At 41.8% G+C, this 19,594-nt stretch overlaps 2 protein-coding genes across 2 annotated transcripts in view; both read left to right on the top strand.

The window, feature by feature from the left end:
- The first annotated feature begins 201 nt into the window (after positions 1 to 201).
- TSGA13 (testis specific 13) lies at positions 202 to 14,046 on the top strand. The gene is made up of 7 exons (XM_033098660.1): positions 202 to 209; positions 806 to 884; positions 3,170 to 3,241; positions 4,172 to 4,378; positions 8,825 to 8,964; positions 9,572 to 9,699; positions 13,809 to 14,046. The coding sequence occupies exons 1-7, from the start codon at positions 202 to 204 to the stop codon at positions 13,976 to 13,978; spliced, it is 804 nt and encodes a 267-aa protein (XP_032954551.1). The 3' UTR covers positions 13,979 to 14,046.
- A 272-nt stretch (positions 14,047 to 14,318) lies between these two features.
- COPG2 (COPI coat complex subunit gamma 2) overlaps positions 14,319 to 19,594 on the top strand; it is a 106,376-nt gene continuing 101,100 nt past the window's right edge. The window contains exons 1-4 of the mRNA XM_033099187.1: positions 14,319 to 14,444; positions 15,555 to 15,607; positions 16,182 to 16,262; positions 18,760 to 18,831. Coding sequence (XP_032955078.1) covers positions 14,408 to 14,444; positions 15,555 to 15,607; positions 16,182 to 16,262; positions 18,760 to 18,831 — 243 coding nt within the window. The 5' untranslated portion in view covers positions 14,319 to 14,407. The remainder of the gene's footprint in view (positions 14,445 to 15,554; positions 15,608 to 16,181; positions 16,263 to 18,759; positions 18,832 to 19,594) is intronic.

Raw genomic sequence — 19,594 nt, forward strand, 5'->3', positions numbered from 1 at the left:
AATGGAACTATCTTCAAGGGGGAAGCAGAACACTTATTTTAGTCATTAACCTAATGTTACTGTTGACCATCTTTTACTATGTTCAGGAAGTAGATGGGTTTAGTAAGAATCAGTCAAGGAATCCAAATACTTTATTACTAAGGATTGCGACTTGGCCCCTTGCCCTCTTTTCTATAAAGGGAACTGATATTTGGGTGGGAAATGGGAAAGTAAGTGAAAGAGTGGAGTATGAGGATATTTGTTATTGATTATTATTTTTACTACCCTACATCTAGGAAGAGAAACTTAGATGTGGAACACGAGGGAGCCAATAATCCGAGCTCAGTCATTAAGAATTGGAAATTTAGTTGTGAAGTTCCACTAGCTGTAGTCCTTCTTATGGAATCCTTGGTTAATCATTGAAGGCAGAGCCGTTTCCATGTGGAGAAGAGTAGGCAGATAGGCTTTCAAAACAGTAGGTAGTCTTTAAGGATATAATGAAGGTCCAGCTGCCCCAAGCAATTTCCTTAAGCAGTGTATTAAGCACTTCGTTGAGTGGTCTAAAACCCCTATTTTAGAAGAAATCAACTCATCAGATGCCTGTCATGTCTCTAAGACATCCCACTTGCTTAACTCTACAAACAGGTTTTGTTTTCCCCCAGCATGCAGGCTGGATAACGAATCCTATTCTTTACCACCCAGACATATTTCAGTTAGTGACCACCTAAATTGGGCTCTTCTAAGGCTCCCAAGCATTGTTGAGGGAGATTGAGAACGTGCAGAAGACCAGACCTCTGAGCAACTGGATGTTCTGCCTCTTTTTCAGGTCCCCACATGGCAAAATAAAGACTCCAAGAACTAGGCTGGTTACATTTGAGACAGGAATCGCTGTAGGTAGTGATGAGGTAAGGAAGACACTTCGCAAATGTTCGTTTGTAATCTGTCTTTGGAGTTGCTTCGAGTACTTTATAAGCTGTGTCTTCCCAACTTCCTGTTGGAAAACAAAATGGGGCCATAATTTATATAGAGAAAAAGTTTAATTGATCTAATTTTATGAAAGAGAAACAGAGACATAGAAAAGAGAAGAGAAATCAGGGCTCAAAACCCAGGGACCAGACACCTATGTCAGGATGTGAGTGAATGTTAAACCCTGACTTACCTAGAATTCATGGCCACCTCTTGCAGCCACAGCTTGTTTGCTTCCCCAGGTATATCATATCCAAGTGAATTTTCCAAGCCAACTTTTATTTTATCAGCCAGAGATACTGCTATTCAACATAACAAAACTAAAAACATATTTCAATTTGGACGCTCTTGTGGGTTTAGTCAACTGTTGGAGATTGATTTGGCACAGAGATGCAATACCTCAGAAAAACTCAAGAGTGAAAACATTTTCCCCAGAGAACTTGCCCCCTACAATTATTTTTTTAAAAACCTATAAAAGTATTCACCTGTCATGCAGGGAGTCACGTGGGATCTCTGGTCCCGTTCCCCATATGAGAACGCAGGACATGGTGAGGCTAAAAAGAAACACCCACGAGCCATGGGTAGGGGAGCCATACCACTATACTCTCACTGGCAGCTGGGTTGGAGATACAGGAAGCAGGAGCCACAGAATCCGCAATCCACACTCCGCCACACTCTGCTGCCTGCCAGCTCAGCCACCATCTTCTTGCTAGCCCCCATTTTTGCTGCTAGCGTAGCCACAGCAGTTCTATTAGTGGCCAATGGCTCAATGGTTACAGCTGACGGCCAACTAGCCACAGCTGATGGCCATCCAATCACAGTTGATGGCCATTTACTACCTGAGCCAGCACCTTTCCACGTGAGGCCAAGAGCCTGGAAACTGCACTCCTGGCTTTGTCCCCACAACCTCTTACCCCCAGATATACTTTTTTCCCTAAACTTCTATGATTCTAAATATGTATATTATATAGGTCATATCTGTGAAGGAGTTTTTTCACAATATGTTTTTGTTTTGAACAAAGGGATTTCAGTTTTCCCAAACATAATAAAAATTAAATTATTGCACCTTTGGATTTGTCCCATATTTCATCCCACCCTCCCAAAGGAATATATGGTGTGGCTCTGCTAGTCTTCCTCCCCTAAGCCCCAGGAATCACCAATTCTGGCATTTTCCTCCTAGAGTATAATAACACCTGCCCTCATCCCACAGGTCTGTCCCATTCTTCCTTACTTCCCTCTTTTCCATTCCCGTGCTTGCTTTATTCTCCCTTTCAGTGCATATCCCCTTTCTTCTGTACCCCATCTTACCATGTCACCTTTTTGGGGACATGGCACTCTTTAGAAATGCTGATCCAAATATAGGATTGTACTCCTCTCCTGTCATTCTGAGTTCTGATTATGCCAAGCCCAAAGCAGGCAACTCAGAGCTTTTATTGCCTTGCATTCTCATCTCTTGGACTGATTCATCCTTAGACAACCCAGGGCTAAGCTAGAGCCTGGGCAACAAGCTGGGGGTCAGCAGACAGGGATGGAGGTGGCCTGCCACCTTTACCACCAGACAGGACACTCAGATCATCCACCGATCACCAGCACTACCACCAGGAGAAAAATGCAGATTGGTAGACAGAAGTGTTAACCAAATTTCAATTATTTGTTGCAACATTTTGGGAAGAATTATATGCCACAGAAATATTCAAAAATGCAAAATGTTTCTCTCTTCCTGTGAGCATGTCCACTCCACGCTCCTTGCGGATTATCCCCAGGGCTCCCTTCCACTCACAAGCCTTAAGGTATCGCCCTTTTGTAACTTGCTATTCTTTTTAAAGGTTGTCCCCCATATTAATTTTCACCTGATTTCACTCCTATAGAAATGGAAAAGGCAGAAAGAGGAGGTGTGATCCCTTGGAGTGATTTGGTCCCCCAACCCCTGAACTTTGATGCTGCCCTTGTCTCCTTCACCTCCTAATAGCTTTACCTGACATTTCAGAAAGCTGGTCCACATTTCCGTGCACAAGCTTCCCTGTCAGGATGTCTCAGAATCTAGCTCTGCCTGCTGTGGTTCTCATTCCAGAAACGCAGGGTGCAAAACACGAAGCGACCTGTTCTCCTCACTTCATTGACATTAGAGACCCACTTTTCATGAAACTAAAGTGGGGTAAGGAATGGAATGCTGTTTAGGATAGGTGAAACTCTCGCAACCACTAATTTTGACTATTGTCTCTAGAGTTTGAATGCAGTTGGACAATCAAAATTTGTTCTTGAGAACCTTCCGCATTACGCAGTCCCTCCGAATTTGGTAGGTGGAAAAGGCGTTGCCCCAAGGTCCCTAAGAGCAAGATGGAGCAGTGGTGCAGAAGCCCGCTGCAGGGAGTCCCAAAGGCCTCCAAGCGCTGCCACTTCTGTGACTGCCTGTGCTTCTAGGACAGGAAGGCAGAGCTACCCTCCGTGCTGTGCCGGAGGCGGTGCTGCGAACGGTGGTGGTGAGGGCGGAGGGAGGCACCGGGAAGAAGGTGGTCCCTGCAGCTGTTTTTTTTTTTTTTTTTTTTTTTTTTGGTTAAGAAAATATATTACTAATCAAGGAGGTATTTCATTCTCTCCCTCTCCCTCCCTTCCCCCCTTTCCAATCCTCTGCCTTTCTCCTATTGACAGAAAAGCAAATTTAGTGGGACTGCCCCTTCCCCCACCCACGTCTTAAGTGACATGCTGTCTTTTGTGACTGCTTTTCCTTTCTAACGTTGGGCTTGTTATTCATGGTAATGTGGTGTGCCTGTGGAGAAATGGTGGGTGGGTGGGAAGCTGAAGACAAGGGCTGTGTCATCCCCACCGTCAGAACTCCCTGAGCAAGGAGATTTGGTCCCTGGCAATTTCTCCCTTCTGCCTCTGAGAGGGCCATAGAGCAGGCCATTGAGGTTTAGTATAGAAACCTCTCTGTTTGTCCCACTGTGTTGGACATTCTGTTATACACTTTCAAAAGAATTAAGTCGTCTTGTTCCTTTGATGTGGAGAACTTTGCATCTCATTTTCCTAGCCCCTTAGTCTATTTGTGGGAAATGCTCTGAGGAAAGAAAGGGCCAGAGAGCTTCAGACTTTTTCTGATAAACATCTCAGAGCAGATTTGTCCAGCCTCTGTCCCTATCCCAGAGAGACAAAAGATGAGCCAACTTATTAGTTCATCTTCTCTTGATCTAATCTCTTTGTCTCTCTGGAAACCTTTCTGTCTGCTTAGGCCTCATACTATGAGCCTTCGAAGCCCACGGCACTGAAGAAACTCATAGCTCGAAACAGGAAACTCTTAAGCTTCGTGCTTAAAGTCACAGAATATGATCAGGATAAGACTTTACTGATCATGACCAACAACCCACTTCCCTGCCTAATGGACCAGCAAGGAAAGGACATTACACCAAAATACTTCTCCAAGGAGCTACTGCTGGAGGTAAGAGCACCTGGGGAAGTTTCCTGGCAGCCTTAGCAAGGACGCTTCAGGCCTCTTCCTTCTAATTCCATGCCAATTGCAAAGAACCAGGAGAGCATGGGAAATACTCAGAATCAGAGTTGGACAAATTTGGGTCATGAAACATGACTGTGCAGACAAAAGAGAGCTTTATTTTAATTCGAAATTATTCCTCCTTGGCCAAAGATATTTTGTTTGTCATTAACAAAGGGAAACTAGCCACCGGCTTTCTAGTTGAGAATAAAGTACTAAAGGATAAATCGAGAAATGAGGAATAAGGACCAGAAATGAGTATCTAAATGGGAAAGGAGTAAAGTGTTATGATTTGTACCCACTGCTTTTGGATGTCAGGAGAAAGGAAGAGGGACAGAGCAGAGAATTTACTATCACAGTAGCCAGGCATTTGGAATTCTGTTATACACTGAAGAAATTCAAATTCAATTTGATAAACAAATGCTGAATATATACTAAGCTAGGAACTAAAATATATAAATGATTACAGGACAGTTTCTATCTTGAAGGAACTTGGAGTAAATCTAACAGAAGAGATATCAATAAATATATAAAAGTAATTACAATATACCAGGATATAAAAATTATAAGAGAATATACAAGATGCAGAAGTAATAGACAATAAAGAATAGTATCTCTGTTGGGAGAGAGGGAGTAATCAGGGAGGGTTTACAGAAGAGATAACCCCTGACAAAAGAATAGGAGAATATTCCATTCAGATGGAAGGACAACACCATGAAGATACGAGAAAATGAGGTGCATTTAGGGAGATGTAAGAGAGTAAATGGCAGGAGATAAAAGGATATAATCAAATTTGCATTAATTTAGAAAGAACTTTTTTGGAGGTTGGGAGAAAGGTGCATGATTTGTGAAAGAAACAAAAATCAGAAAGATTGCTTATGATGTTGCTACAATAGTCAAGGTAAGAAATGCTGAAGAATTGAACTAAATCAATAGCAGAGACAGTAAAGGAAATCAATTTCAGAGATTTTTTTTGGAATCAGGATTCAAAAAAGACCTTGATAATCTTGAGAGTGGGCCTAATATAACAAGAAGAAATTAAATGAGAGGATTGAAAGGACAAACAAAAGAATCTAATTATAACAGAAATTTGAAGGTGGGAGTGCAGTTACCCAAGACAGACCCTTATAATAAAATGTGGTGAATCTGGAGTTAGTATTTCCTTAGTTGCTAGGTGGATGGCAGTGAGAGATTCCTCTGCAAATGGAAGATGAAATATCCAAAGGTATATGCTGACAACGGAGTAACTAATTTCTTGCCTATGGTCTCTTGGGTCTCAGAATTTATGCCCTTTGAATGTAAATTCTGTGGGGTTTTTTTGTTTTTTGTTTTTTTGTTTTTCCTCATGGTAGTGGGTATTGTACAGCGAGAGAGGGACCAATCCCGGGCCAGGGTTGCCATGCTCAATGTAGAGAAGCAGATACAAGACTACCATGTAACTTTGTGCCAAAAGAGCTTTCTTCCAACAGCTGGCACTTGTGAGCCTTCCAGATCATATTCAGGACCTGATCATCTTCACGAGCAAATTGTGGTACCAGTCAGACTATATTAATAGCCCGAGATAAGTCTCTCATTGTCAAAGACTGGCGCTGTAGTAATTTCACGGGCCTACCTGGAACAAGTCCAAGAAGACGGAAATATCCAATACAGAATGTCTCTTTCCTATGCCTGCTGCATCTCCTCCTTCTCTGCCAGACAAATGTGACAATCTTTTGTGAGCCTGAGATCAGAGGCAAAAGAAGCATTCTTTTGCCCAGGACATGTGTAGAAGAGTGTGGGTTCCAGCAGGCAGCGTGTAGAATGGGCCAGACGTGTCTAGCTCCTTCTAAGTGAAACAGATCCTACCAGAGCTCATGAAGAACAGGACGCCCTAAAGAAGTCCTCTTTTGTATAACTAGACTCGGTCCTCTACTCCTAGCTGGAAGCAGAGGACCATTCCAGACCTCGTGTAACAAAATTCGTCGGCTGCTTCGTGACCTGCGGTGGTCACCCCAAACCAAAACTAACCAAAAACCAAAACCGACCGACTTCCCAACTACCGAAGTCCCTGAGCTAATCGGATTCTTGCTTCCAGGTATCTGACCTGAGAAAGGAAAAGCTTGAGGCAGTGGGGATAAAGCTGAAAGGCCACATAGAGAGAGGCCATAAAAGAATCAAACCATGAAGAAGAAGGTAGTATCGGGATCATGAAAGTAGAATCGGGATAGGTTGAAGTTATAAGGAAGCAGAAATGAAGAAGAAAATGCTATAGGTAGAAAAAAAGATATACAGAATAAGGTAAGGAGGGAAAACGGTACAGAGGGAAGGAGGCCGGTAGGAAGAAAGAAAGTAGGAGAGACACATCACTGAGAGGAGGCTACAGGCAAGACACATAAACTCATGTAGTGGTGGTCCTTAGCTACTGCTCTCTTGGACTCTAAATAACTTTTCCATTCCTGTTTTTCTGCCAGGAGATCCAGCTCTGCTAAGGTTTCTGCTCTTTTGTGGCTAGATTGTCAGTCACTGTCTTACTTCCTAGGCATATGTGCTCTGTCAGTGTAAGAAACATCCAAACCTATATGGAGAGATTTTTTATAAGTTTATTTGAGCCAAACTGATGATGTTTGCTGGGGAGCAAGATCTCAAATGCTCTGGAGAATGACAGTTTGGCAGCTTCTTTTATGCATTTGAAACGAAGGAGGGGGCCTAAAGAAGATTGGAGAAAGCAAGGCAGGGATTGGATTATAGGATAGTTAATAAGATTATATGCTCCCTTGAGGGTTAATATCCCCTTGGAGGGGTATTACTTCTGGTATTTCAAAGGTGTGTTAACTTAGATACAAAAGAACAATGGACAGGGCTGGCTTAAATCCTTTTACGAAAGAAGTCATATGCCTGGCGTGTGACTCCCCACCATGACCTGCACAGTTAGGAATTTGTGATCAGATCACCCTGAAAGGTTACTTTCCATAGACCCCCTTTTTTGGGTCCACAGTTCTTACAGTAAAAACCCTATTTGTTGAGGTAACTTGAATGGATTCCTGTTCTTCAAAACTGGAAATGCTTAAAGAGAATGAGTACAGAATTGAAAAGACACGTTCAACAGCAAGTATTTTAAAAAAATTAAAATTCTGAAAGAAAAAGCTCAATATTTGTTAATTAATTAGTTTGGTCATTATTCTTTCATTCATTCAGCAAATATTTATTGGACACCTACTATGTGCCAGGCACTGATACATCAGTGACTAAACCAAAGTCTGCCCAAAAGAAGTTTAATTCTAGTGAGGTGGACAGACCATAAACAGGCAGACAATCCCACAGATAACGTAAAATGTGTTAAATGCCAAGACAAAGAAGGATAAAAGAATGGAGCATGATGGGTATAAAGCAGGATAAAAGAACGGAGCATGATGGGTGTGAGTGGTGATTAGCAGGCTCTCAGAAGAGGTGATGACATTTGAATAGAGACTTTAATGGAGTGATAGGTTGTGTCCCACAGTTGCTACACCTAGCATACTGTTTTTGTTTCAGATTGCTACATATTAGGAAGAATATAAACTGTAGCTTTTTCAGATGAGTTACAATGAGATAGGAGAATAGGGAACTCAAAGCCATGTCATGTGAAGAAAAGTTCAAAACACTGGCACTATTGTGCTTGGAAGAGAGAGTGAGTTTAGCAGGAACATGATGGATTTCTCCAAATTCTTTTAAGGACTCTCTGGAAGAAACACTGGATTTGTTGTGTTTGGACTATAGGGTAGAAGTTACAGGAAGATAGCTAGCAGCTGATCGAAGATGAAATAGGTTGGGTTTTTAGATATAGGAAGATTGACCACATGATAGTTATATGATGGAGGGAATATAAGTGTCAGATGAATGGTTACACTGGATGACCTTTAAAATCCTTTCTGAAAGCCTTTGACTCTAGAACCTTAGTAATGATGACATCATTACCTCACAAACCATCTCATTCCGAGGTCTTTCTCACAGTAGACAGAGAATGGAATGTGAATGAGGCAGCCATCTCTGAGAAAGGAAATTAGTGTCCTATGCCTCTATTTTCCAATTTATTATCAAATGTTTGGTTTCCTAAGCAATTCACTAATTGAATCCTTCTCAAAACCAGGTAAATTCCTCTGCCATTCGTTTCAAAGGGCCAGGGGGCAAGGTCAATCAATTACTTAGGAAACCCACCGAGCTTTGGACAAGTCAGTTGACAATGAAACAAACATTCATTGTATTAGCCCACTCAGGGAACTGTTTCCTCTTCCTTTGGGTTTTGAGCCCGCACATCCCTCTCTGACAGGTTTTATTGCATCATTTTGGAGAATTGGAGTTTAGTCCAGGACCTTAGTTTAGCGTTTAAGGCCCAAAGGACTCGGCTTACTCCCTCACTTACTCTTCCCTCTGCTGCAGGACAGTTATCACTGCAAACCCACTGAGAACTTCCGCCTACCCGTAATGTCTCAGGAAAAAAAGTTAAGATCTGGGCTGAAACCAATGTTTACTGTGACACTATTGGAGGATCCTACATCCAAGCGAGAACAATGGTTTAGGTGAAGTCCTTGTTTCCATTTTCTTTCCTATCATTTCTTTATTCATGTTACAAACTCTTTTCAATACAAACACTCTTTGGTTGTAGGGTGTATGTACAACTGTATAATAATAAGACACAGCTTTCCTATATGACCCCCACCTTTATTTACACCCTAATGGAAGAGAAACAGTAATGCAAAGCTAAGGTCTTCTTTTTTCTTTTCTTTTCTTTTCTTTCTTTCTTTTTTTTTTTTTTACAAAGAATGATTTTCAAGAGTGAAGAAAAGTATTTAAAAGTCTGTGCTTTGAGGAAACAGGAAAAAAAATTTTTTTTGCCCTAAGTGAATGGTAAGGGGTATAGCACAGGAGCAATATGCAATGAGATTTTATTTGAAACTAGGTTCTGGAAATACCCTATGTACAGTCTGGAGAGAGGAGAGGAGATCCTGAACTTCCTTCGCAGGTTTACAAGGCTAGGTTCTAGAAGCATCCCTTCCGCTGCACAGTACTCCCACTGTGTACCAATGAACACCCACTGCATTTTCTTTTCTTCTCCCCTAGAATCTGAGCATGTACTTCTATTAACCCTCTACCCTTGGATCTACTAAATGAGCTTTCTTTGTTAAGGTTTTCCACCAACAATGATTTCAAGAGTGAAGGGAAGTATTCAATGGTCTGCACTTTGAGGCAACAGAAAAAGATGTACCCTCAGCTCACCTTTGCTCCAGTTAGTAAAAGACATATGAGGAAAGATGGTAAGCTCCTCTCTTTCAAAGCAATGGCTTACAGGACTGAGATATGGACAGGAGGAACAACCTATGGGGACAGGAGATAAGGGCAAATTGACATCTCTCGTGGAGGTTCTGGAGACAATTTTTCCTTGTAGCATGGAAGCTAAGAACTGATAGAGGCTCAAGGGTTGCTAAGCTTTTTAAATCCTTTTTAAATCCCTATTTAAATCCTCAAATTCAAAAAAGCTGTAGCATAGTGTTTCCAAACTATATCATCTACCACTTTAATAGGTTTGGCCATATCGCTGTGCTACTTGCCCTATTATTTACTTAATGGTTTTCTTTAAAAGGATATTTTTCTTGTCCTAATTAATATTATTACCATGGGTTTGATATACGAATTACATGGTTTTTTTTTAATGACACATATTTAATCAAATTCATAATAATTAAAATTTAAAATGTGTATCTATGTAGTGCCTAAAACTATTAGTGGTATGCATATCATACTTTGAGGAAAACTGTTCTAGAAGGGTCAGAGGAGTCTCAGAGGTACACAAGTCTCTCTGGGGCTGAGGCAGGACGTGGAGTGGAAGGGATTTGGGATAAGTTTGTATGGAAGAGGACACAACAGGAATTCTCCTTACAAATTATCATTCATTTAAGAACATTTATGGGCCACTACTAAGTGTTGGATACTTATCAAGCACGAGTAATAGTACATTCAACGTGTGAGACAGCTGGCTCACAAGCTCCTTGCACATTATATGAATAAGGGCTCGGGTTTTCTCCACTAGGCAGTTGCGACCCACTGAAGGATTTCAGAGCACTCAGTAGACAGAGCACTCAGTATTAGAAGTATAAGTATGGGTCCCTAGACTTCACTAGCTTATAGCTTCAAGATGATACCCCTTTCTCCTACGGGGCTTCTCTCTTCATGCAATTTCTGAATCTCCCTGAAGTACGCTTACCTGTTCCACATGCTAGTGATTGCCTAATACCTTTGCCAGCCATCCTGAGTCTAGTCATGGTTCCAGAGGTGTGTGGTCATATTGTGCCATCCCTTAACTGGCTTCTTCAGGCTTCTCTGCTCCTCTTCTATTTGCTTCCCCACTCCGTAGCCAACTATTGCCTCTCTTAACTCCCCATGTATAGCTCAAACCAAGCTGTGATATTAAACAACACTTCATAGATGTGGAAAGAAGTTAAAGACCTTATTTTAAAAGGGCTACTTTTAGGCTCAGGCTCAAACCTGCCTCAGTTCCTTCATACTTCTCAGTACATTAATCATTCTTGGGAATCTTCTGGCTTATCTACACTGTTTCTGCCTGGGTTCCCAATACCATTGGCCCAAGGAAAGGGAAGAGAATCGCTCCTTCCCCCAAACCTGTTTATTTTCAGCCCCAGAATAAATAAGTAGGAACATCTACAGACAGTATCCAACTTAAGGTGGTTTGACTAGGGTTTCCAGGCGGGAATTCCTGCTGGTTCTCAGGAACTTTCTCGCTTTCCCATTCCCGAATCCTGAGATATAAGTTGTTTTCTCTTCTCCACAATGAATCGTTTCCACAAAGTGACAGCCGATACTACCAACCACCTAGGTTTGAGGAGCTGATTTTCCTGATTTCCTGACCAACCTTTCTTGGGATTTGGGAACAGGAAAGTGAAAAAAATTCCTGAGAATGGACGGGAATTCCCATCTGGAAACCCGAGGTTTGACATAATTTTTTGACTTTACAATGGTTGTGAAAGTGATACGCATTCAGTGGAAACTAGCTAAGCTGTGATGATTGATTGGTAGGTTAGGTTATTAAATGCATTTTCAACTTATAATATTTTCAACTTACAACGGGTTTATTGGGATGTAACCCCACTGTAAGTAGAGGAGCATCTGTATTTCCTTTATGGAAAACTCTACCTGGAAAGTAAGGTGTGAGCTTTATAAGTCAGATAAGGCAAATGTAAAACAAGGTGTGATCAAATAATACAATGAATGTTTAAATAAAGACATTTTTATTACTGTAAAAGACACATTGTCATTAACCTCCCTCAAAATACTCCCCCTCGCTTCAAACAAACTTATCATTCTTGCCACTTACTGAAGCAGTTCTGGAAGTCCTCTTTCGTGAGTGTCTTAGGTTGCACTGTCGTGGCTGCCTCAATGTCCTCAATCAATTCAAAACGTTTACCTTTCATGGCCATTTTGGCTTTGGAGGAGAGCTGGAAATTGCATAGTGCCAGATCTGGTGAATAAGGTGGATGAGGATACACCACAATGTTGTTATTTGACAGAAATTGCTGTACTAGAAGTGATGTGTGACATGGAACCTTTCCGCTGCGATCACAAAATACAGGAATGATGCTGCCGAGTGCCATCCAATGAAAAGGCAGGACTCTTCAATACAGTAAGTAGTGCGAGGACCCTTAGAAACAGTGTGTGACGTTTCAACTTGTTCGGTATAGTCAGTTGGGTGTGAGCTACAGTTGAGAGAGTGTGTGTTTTAAAATGTGGCATAAATCATCCTCCATCATGACAGAGCTCCGTGTCACACATCGCTTCTGATATACGGCAATTTCTGTTAAATAAAAATATTACGGTGTGTCATCGTCCACCTTCTTCACTGGATCTGGTACTGTGCAACTTCTGGCTCTTTCTCAAAGTCAAAATGATTCAGGACATCAAGGCAGCCACGACAGCGCAACTTAAAGACACTCACAAAAGAGGACTTTCAGAGCTGTTTCAGAAAGTGGCAAGAACGATGGGATAGTGTGTTTCAAGTAAGGGGGAGTATTTTGAGGGGGATTAATGGCAATGTGCCTTTCACTGTAATATTTTTTCTTATTTAAACATTCATTGTATTGTTTGATCACACCTCATGGTTAATAGTACATTTAGTAAAGTTGGAGTTGAATCTTAAATGCTACCATATGCAGGATATTAATAGTTCAGCTTAAATCTATATTGGGGGAAAAATTTCACTAGACTCTAGAATGTAATCTAGATCAGAATTTCTCTAATTTTTCAAGGGCATGATTCTATTAAGGATATACACAATTTACTTTTCTAAACAGAATGTTTAATATCTCAGTCTGCAGCATTTATAGATTTATGGTGACTTTACAGTTTCCCTCAAGGAAAATGAGCAGATACCGACTTTAGTTATATATCTTAGAGGCCCATTAAGTGCTTTTCCTAAACAAGGACAATCTACTGTGGATTTAAAATAGTATCTCCTCTTCAAGCAAAAGAGAAAAGCTTCAAGCAAAAGCTCTGTGGCTAGCAACGCTCCTTCCCATAATAATGTTTCATGTTTATCAGGCATCCAAATAAAGAAAGATTACATAGAAAACGGTTTGGATGGGGGCCCTGGATTAGGAGGCTGTCCAAGAGACCAATGATAGGACGTGAATTAAGGTGTTAGCAGTAGGAATAAGGAAACGGATTCAAGGGATATTTACAAGGCGTAATACATCAAAAAAGTGGGAGGGATGGAAGCAAGAGGAGCCCGCAATGGTAGATTCCAAGAACATGCAGCTTCCTGTCTTGGAAGAGAATCTGGACAAAGTGATGATACTGAAGCCAAAAGTAGTTTCTTAGTTACACCCTCAGGCGGGAGACTGAAAACCAACAGACACTTTAGGAAAAGGCTAAGAGGGATGTGAATATATAATAGACGCCAACAACACACCTTAACTTAGTGAGTTATGGTTACTGTGTTTTCACAAAAATAAGACCGGGTCTTATATTAATGTTTGCTCCAAAAGATGCATTAGGGCTTATGTTCAGGTGATGTCCTCCTGAAAAATCATGCTAGGGCTTATTTTCCGGTTAGGTCTTATTTTCAGGGAAACACGTAGAGTCAATATGGTTGCAGATGGAGTCCTTTGAAAGGGGTGGGATTAAACAAGGAACATTCTAAACCAGCAATGTTTTAAGCTGGGTTTTGATGAAGGGAAGGACTCCAGAACTACAAAGAAGGTTGGGAACAGTAGTCCAAAATCTATCCCCGTGCTAAGAGTAAAGACCAGCTCTCTCCTCCCTCTAAGTGGGTCATTTTCATGCCCCACATTAAGAGTCCTTCTGGACCCTCTGGAAATCCACAATCACCGAGGTGCCCTGTGCTTTGTTGCAGTTTCCAAGAAATCAGAAAGTGACACGCTGACTTCCAAGACATATTGGGAACCACTAACCCTCTCCTCGCTCCTCAAAGAGAAGCCCACCAGAACCGCGCCAGGGGAGCGCGCCTTCCGCAATGGAAGGGCCCAGCAGTGGATTATACAGAATGCCACTGTCATTAAGTAAAACATCTTTGGGCCTCTCGCCTTGGTCTCGAGAGACTGAGAGGCCTGCAGAAGTCGCCATCCAGGGCGTGTCAACCAAATAAAATCGCGTTCTGCCCGCTCCGGGCCTGGGCTGCCAGGTCGCTGGCTGGGTGGGCAGGGGCGAGCCCCGGGTCCCGACCTGTCGCCCTCGGGGCTGCAACGCGGGCCCAGGGACCCAGCGCCTGGACCCGCCTCCGCCGGCTGGGGCAGGACGAGAGGGCGTGGCCACGTCCCCTGGGGACCTGAGCGGCCGCGACAGCCGGGGAGGGCGGGCCTTCTCCCCGAGTGACGGGACGGAGGCCCAACCGGCGCCAGAGCACGGGGCCGGTCTTCCTGCAGCCTCTTCCGCTTGCCGGCTGCGGCGCCTGGGACGGTTGCGGTGGGTCTGGGCGCTGGGAAGTCGTCCAAGATGATTAAAAAATTCGACAAGAAGGACGAGGAGTCTGGTACGCGCTGGGAGTCTGACGCCCACCCTCCGCCGCGGGGGTCCCTTCCCCCGCTCGCCCGCCGCCACCTGCTCTCGGGGCCAGCGGACCGGGGGGCGTGGGCGCCCGTGTGCCTGGGGGCCGGTTCCAGCCGGGGGCCTGCCCCTAGCCCCTCCCCCGGGCGCCGGAGCCTCCCCTCGGGTCGCGCGCTCCAGTCCCGACGCCCACGCGCCGCTTCGGGCTGCTCGGCGGCCCCGCCCCCTCCCCCTCCCCCTCCGCCTCCCCCACCTTTGGCGCAGCCCCTCCAAGCCGCCTCCGCTCGGGGTGGGCTGCTTGCAGAGGCGGCGGGCCCATGGCTGTTGGCGGCCAGAATGGGTGTGCGCGTGTAAGAGGCGAGGGATGCTGGTGGTGGTAGGCCCAGAGTGGGTCTGAGATCCACGGGACATCCTGTGTGTATATGTACTTTGAGGTGCCTTGCACCTTACAGTCGTCCTGGGGACCTTTACACTGTCTGCTTCCCCGGGGGCAGAAGTGTCCCATGGTACACAGATCATTTAATGCGCAGGCATCCAGAAGTGAGTTGCGTCTTGATAACTGTGGTACAGAGCAAATGGGGGCGATGCCAAGCCACTTCAGAAACAAACTCAGTGTCTGATAGATGCTGTCACCAAGTGTGGTAGAGGGTTGGGTTAGTAAAACCTTCATGGCCCCTTCCAACTTTAAGTTTATATGAGTCTCTGCTAAACTCTTTCCTGCCTCGCAGTAAATGTTGGAAACACAAAATCACGCGTGCCTTTAGGGAAATCGAAAGGGCCCTACGACAATCTCATTAATCTTAGTTGTGTGGACATGACTGATATCTGTAACATTCATATAAAAAGAGGACAGAAGAAGACACTCATTTGGGGCAGGGTTCCTGCAAAAGTACAAGATCTTACAGGAAAGCAATGACAGAACCAGTACCAGAATCAAAATGATTGTATTCAATTTATGTGCATATGAGTAATGATTATCACTGTAACATCCCAATGCTCACCTCAGGTGCGATATCGCGAGCATTCGCTACCCTTCTGTAGAAAATAAGTTTGTGTAGGATTACAGTTATTAAAGATTTTTTTGTTTGTTTTATAGGTAGTGGTTCCAATCCTTTTCGGCATCTGGAGAAGAGTGCTGTGTTACAGGAGGTATGGCTTAGAAGTGTATTGTGTTCCTTCTTTTCTATTCCATTTTAGAATGGTGGGCACAGACAGAGCCTCTGGAATGCTGAGATCCAAAATAAGGAGTGTAACTGAGTTCAGAGAATACAGACTTGAGGGAAAAGCAAGAGGGGTTGCTTGTCAGAGGAGAGACAGTCTAGAGTTTATAGAAATGCAAAAACATGCAGACTCTGCCACATGTTGAGAAGTATAGATAAAATGCCAGAAGAGGTGTTTAGTGTATGGTTATTGAAGAAGGTTACAGACACTAAACTCATTGTATTAAAATGATGTAGATAAATATTGTGATTCTCACTTAACATATAAAGCCTACAAAGTTGAAGTAGTAGACCTAAAGGAATGAGTTAGAGAGTATAGAATGGGAAATCAGGCTACATTTAATTATCATATACCATAATAAATTGAAAACTATAGGCAGCTAACATTGTTTGGAGATAGTGATTAAAATACATAATGGTCTTTATTAAAGTTGATTTTCTGTAAACTGTGATAGAAAAAGTAGAAAATATACTATACATAACAATGGTTTTTGTTTCCATAGGCTCGTCTGTTCAATGAAACGCCCATCAATCCGAGAAGATGTTTACATATTCTTACAAAGATTCTCTATTTACTGAACCAGGTAAATTATTTTGATTTTCTTGAGATTTGTGTCTTGGAATAAAAATACATACTATGCAGTAAAGCATTTTTTGGAGAGTATAATTATTTGATTTTCAAAACATCACTTAATTAAAAAATCTATAGTGTTTGATTGACATAATATTACCATATAAAACTTCTTGAGGATAAGGACTGTGGCATATACTTCTTTTTTATGCATGAGGTACTAAACCACTAAGCACATAGTAGAGTCTCAACATGATTTGAATTTCACAAATATTAGTTAATGTTAAAACACATTATTTAGAGTTTGTTCAGAGGTCTTTATGTCCCTCCAAAAAGATAGTGCAAAACCTTAGATAAATTCTAGATAGATATTTTACCCTTTTTGGGGGGTGGAGGGGGTATATGTTTTATAACTTTGCTTTTAATATTCAGATTTTATATCTATTATCCCTACTCCACCATTACTAGTAGCAGTATGATTCTGGGTTTAACCATTTAGTGCCTTAATGTCCTTTTCTATAAATGGGGATTATGATAAAAGATGCTTTATAAAGTTGTAATGATTAAATGAGGTAATAAACATTAAGCATTGAGTATAGTCCTGGATACATAGTAAACATTCAGGAATAGTTTTCATTCTGTATTCAGCAAGTATTTATTACATGCTTCCTGTGTCCTATGCACTGTTTTAGACACTGGGGATATAACAGACAAAATCAACAAAAATATTTATTCTAATGAAACAGATTCTATTTGCCATGGTTATTAATTTTATTTTTTCTTGTTTGTTTTTTTTTTTTGTTCAGACTTAAACATCTCATGAATGTCTAGGGCCTTAGAAAATGTGATTTTGTTTCTTAGACACACACACACACACACACACACACAGAGTTTACATATGGTGCTAAGAAGACAATGTTTCCCATTTGAATTCCATGAGAATATTTTATCTTTACTATGTTTCTTGACTGAAGACCTCATTCAGAGACAAAATAAAGTTGTGTAGTTTGCAAATGGTGATTGAGCAACAAGTATGTACTTTTAAATAAAATGTATCTATTCACAAACATCGTATCCCTCTGTGGTAGCATATTAGAAACATTTAAGGCACAGTTTGATTTCACTTTTCATGGCACAGGTAGTGTCCAAATTGGCTCAATCCATTATATAAGCAGAGTATTGAGTAGTTGGCGTTGGTTCAGAGAAGCATATAATTTTGTATTGGCCAATAGCTCTTTGATGGGCAACTCATGTTGAAACACTTAATTATCTTGGTAAGGAAATTACCAAACACAGGCTGATACATAAACAGGTTAGGAAACCTTAGTGTTTTCTTTTGCCTAGTTCTTGGGAGAGCTTTCTGGAAAAATACTTTTAAATTCTACTAGAGTTGACATATCCATATATTCTCTGAATTTCAAGTCAAGTAGGGATTAAAGTTTTACCAATATGACTGAAAACTACATGGACTTCTAGGTATTTAGGAAATAGTTGTGAAAGAAAGAAGGAAATCTCTTGCTGGTGTGAAAGTTGAATGCTCTGATTAAAGTAATTGTAAACTATTGTCCTTTGTCTTTCATCCTAAACTTTCACCAAAATTTGCTTATTCTTATACCTATGACAAATAGTGAAGACTAGAGTTATATTCTATGTGAAATCTGGAGTTCTGAAAAGTGATTGCACCTAACATATAGTATTGCTTTTAATTAAGAAATTAAATATTGAAATGGTAATTTTTCGATGGTCTGTGATCTGCAATATTTTGACGATAAGTAAAATAGCTTATTTAGGATCGTACTATGGTACTCAAAAAAAAAATAGTTAGAAATGCAAAATTTCAGGCTTCAGCCTGGAGCCACAGAGTCAGAATCTGCACTTTGGCAAGATCCTCAGCTGATTTATTGAGCACATTCAAGTTCTGATCCAAAGCATGTTTTTGGAGACCTGAGCCCAGTACCTTGAGATCTACGAGCAGCCCCTTAAGCCTTATTTTTATATATCTAATCTGGTTCCTGCCCTTTTGTGGGGGTCCCTTTATGTTATGTTTTCTGGGATTCCTAATAGTTCCTTACAGTTTAGTACTTATCATGCTCCTATGAGAGTGTCCGGCTTTGTGCTGGGCATTGGGTTATAGAAATGTACGAGGTGTGATCTCTGATCTTTGCTCGTAAGTAGAACATCCTAATCTGATTAGGAACTCAATTTACGATCATTTTCCACCTCCTTGTAAATCACAGTTCTTCAGGGAAATTAAAATAGTTCCTGCTAAAAGGTTAGCGACCACTGTTCTAGAACTTTGTTAGCATGGTGTGTAATACTGAATTATTTTAAATAAAGAAGAGATAAATGGCTATGCAGGTTTATACATTGAAAGCCAGCAAAATAGCAAAGAGGTAGAATGTTTACAAAGAGATTTTTTTTCCTGAATTCAAAAAGATTTTTTCAGACATAAAGAGAAAAACCTTAATTTTTTTTTTTAAGTTTAAGAAATTGTTTTAAATTTTACTTAGGGTGAACATTTTGGAACTACGGAAGCCACAGAAGCCTTCTTTGCAATGACTCGATTGTTTCAATCTAATGATGTAAGTCTCTTACTAAAATTTTTTCCGGCTGAAAAAAACTCCTTTTATTTGTTTTCTCTGGGGAACTTAGAGTGTTCCAAATCAGGGAAGGTTGCTTGAAATGTTTAAAATTACTTAAAAATTGTTTATCTTCATAAAACATGAAAGGAAATAAAAGAATGAAAGTGTATAGGATAAAGCTGTAGAAGCACAGATGTACCGTGAAGTCATAACTGTTCATCCCCAGCTTCTGGCCTGACCCTGCGAAAGTGGGCTGGTGTGGAAGTCAGCGGACGGAGCTACCACGTCCCTAAGTTCTTGGTCAAGTTCCTGGTGGGCCTGGGTTTGCTCTTGGTCAGCAGGGCTGGCGGTGGAGAAGAACTGGATGCAGAGTGGGAAAGAGGACATGGAGTCGGGAGAAAGGAACAGTCAGGACGGACGGAAGCTGCCAGAACCCCGGCATCTGCCTCTCGTTACCTCAGACCACCCTGACTTCAGAGCGTAGTGGCCCCTGCTGTGTCCTCCTATCTTCTAATGTGGTGTATATTTCTCTTTGCCCAGCCCTAGCTCAGAACCACACGGGGAGGGGGATTCTGGGATACATATTTTCCAGCTTCCTGCTGACATAACTTGTCCAAATCTTGCAGTACTTTTGGAACATATTGCATGTCATCAAAGGCCACATGTTTTGCCTGACCTGAACCTCAGGGCCTTCTAGGATTTGAGTCTGGTTATATGTGTAGATAACGAGAAGTTGCAGGAGTGGGCCTTCAGGCACATCAGC

This window comes from Rhinolophus ferrumequinum, chromosome 26 (genome assembly GCF_004115265.2).
Source record: "Rhinolophus ferrumequinum isolate MPI-CBG mRhiFer1 chromosome 26, mRhiFer1_v1.p, whole genome shotgun sequence".
NCBI classification, from domain to species: domain Eukaryota; kingdom Metazoa; phylum Chordata; class Mammalia; order Chiroptera; family Rhinolophidae; genus Rhinolophus; species Rhinolophus ferrumequinum.

Excerpts from the sequence above, each read along its gene's own strand:
- TSGA13 (XM_033098660.1), top strand. Across the intron at positions 8,965-9,571 it reads AAGCGAGAACAATGGTTTAG|GTTTTCCACCAACAATGATT; the intron begins GTGAAGTCCTTG and ends TTCTTTGTTAAG. Across the intron at positions 9,700-13,808 it reads AAGACATATGAGGAAAGATG|TTTCCAAGAAATCAGAAAGT; the intron begins GTAAGCTCCTCT and ends GCTTTGTTGCAG.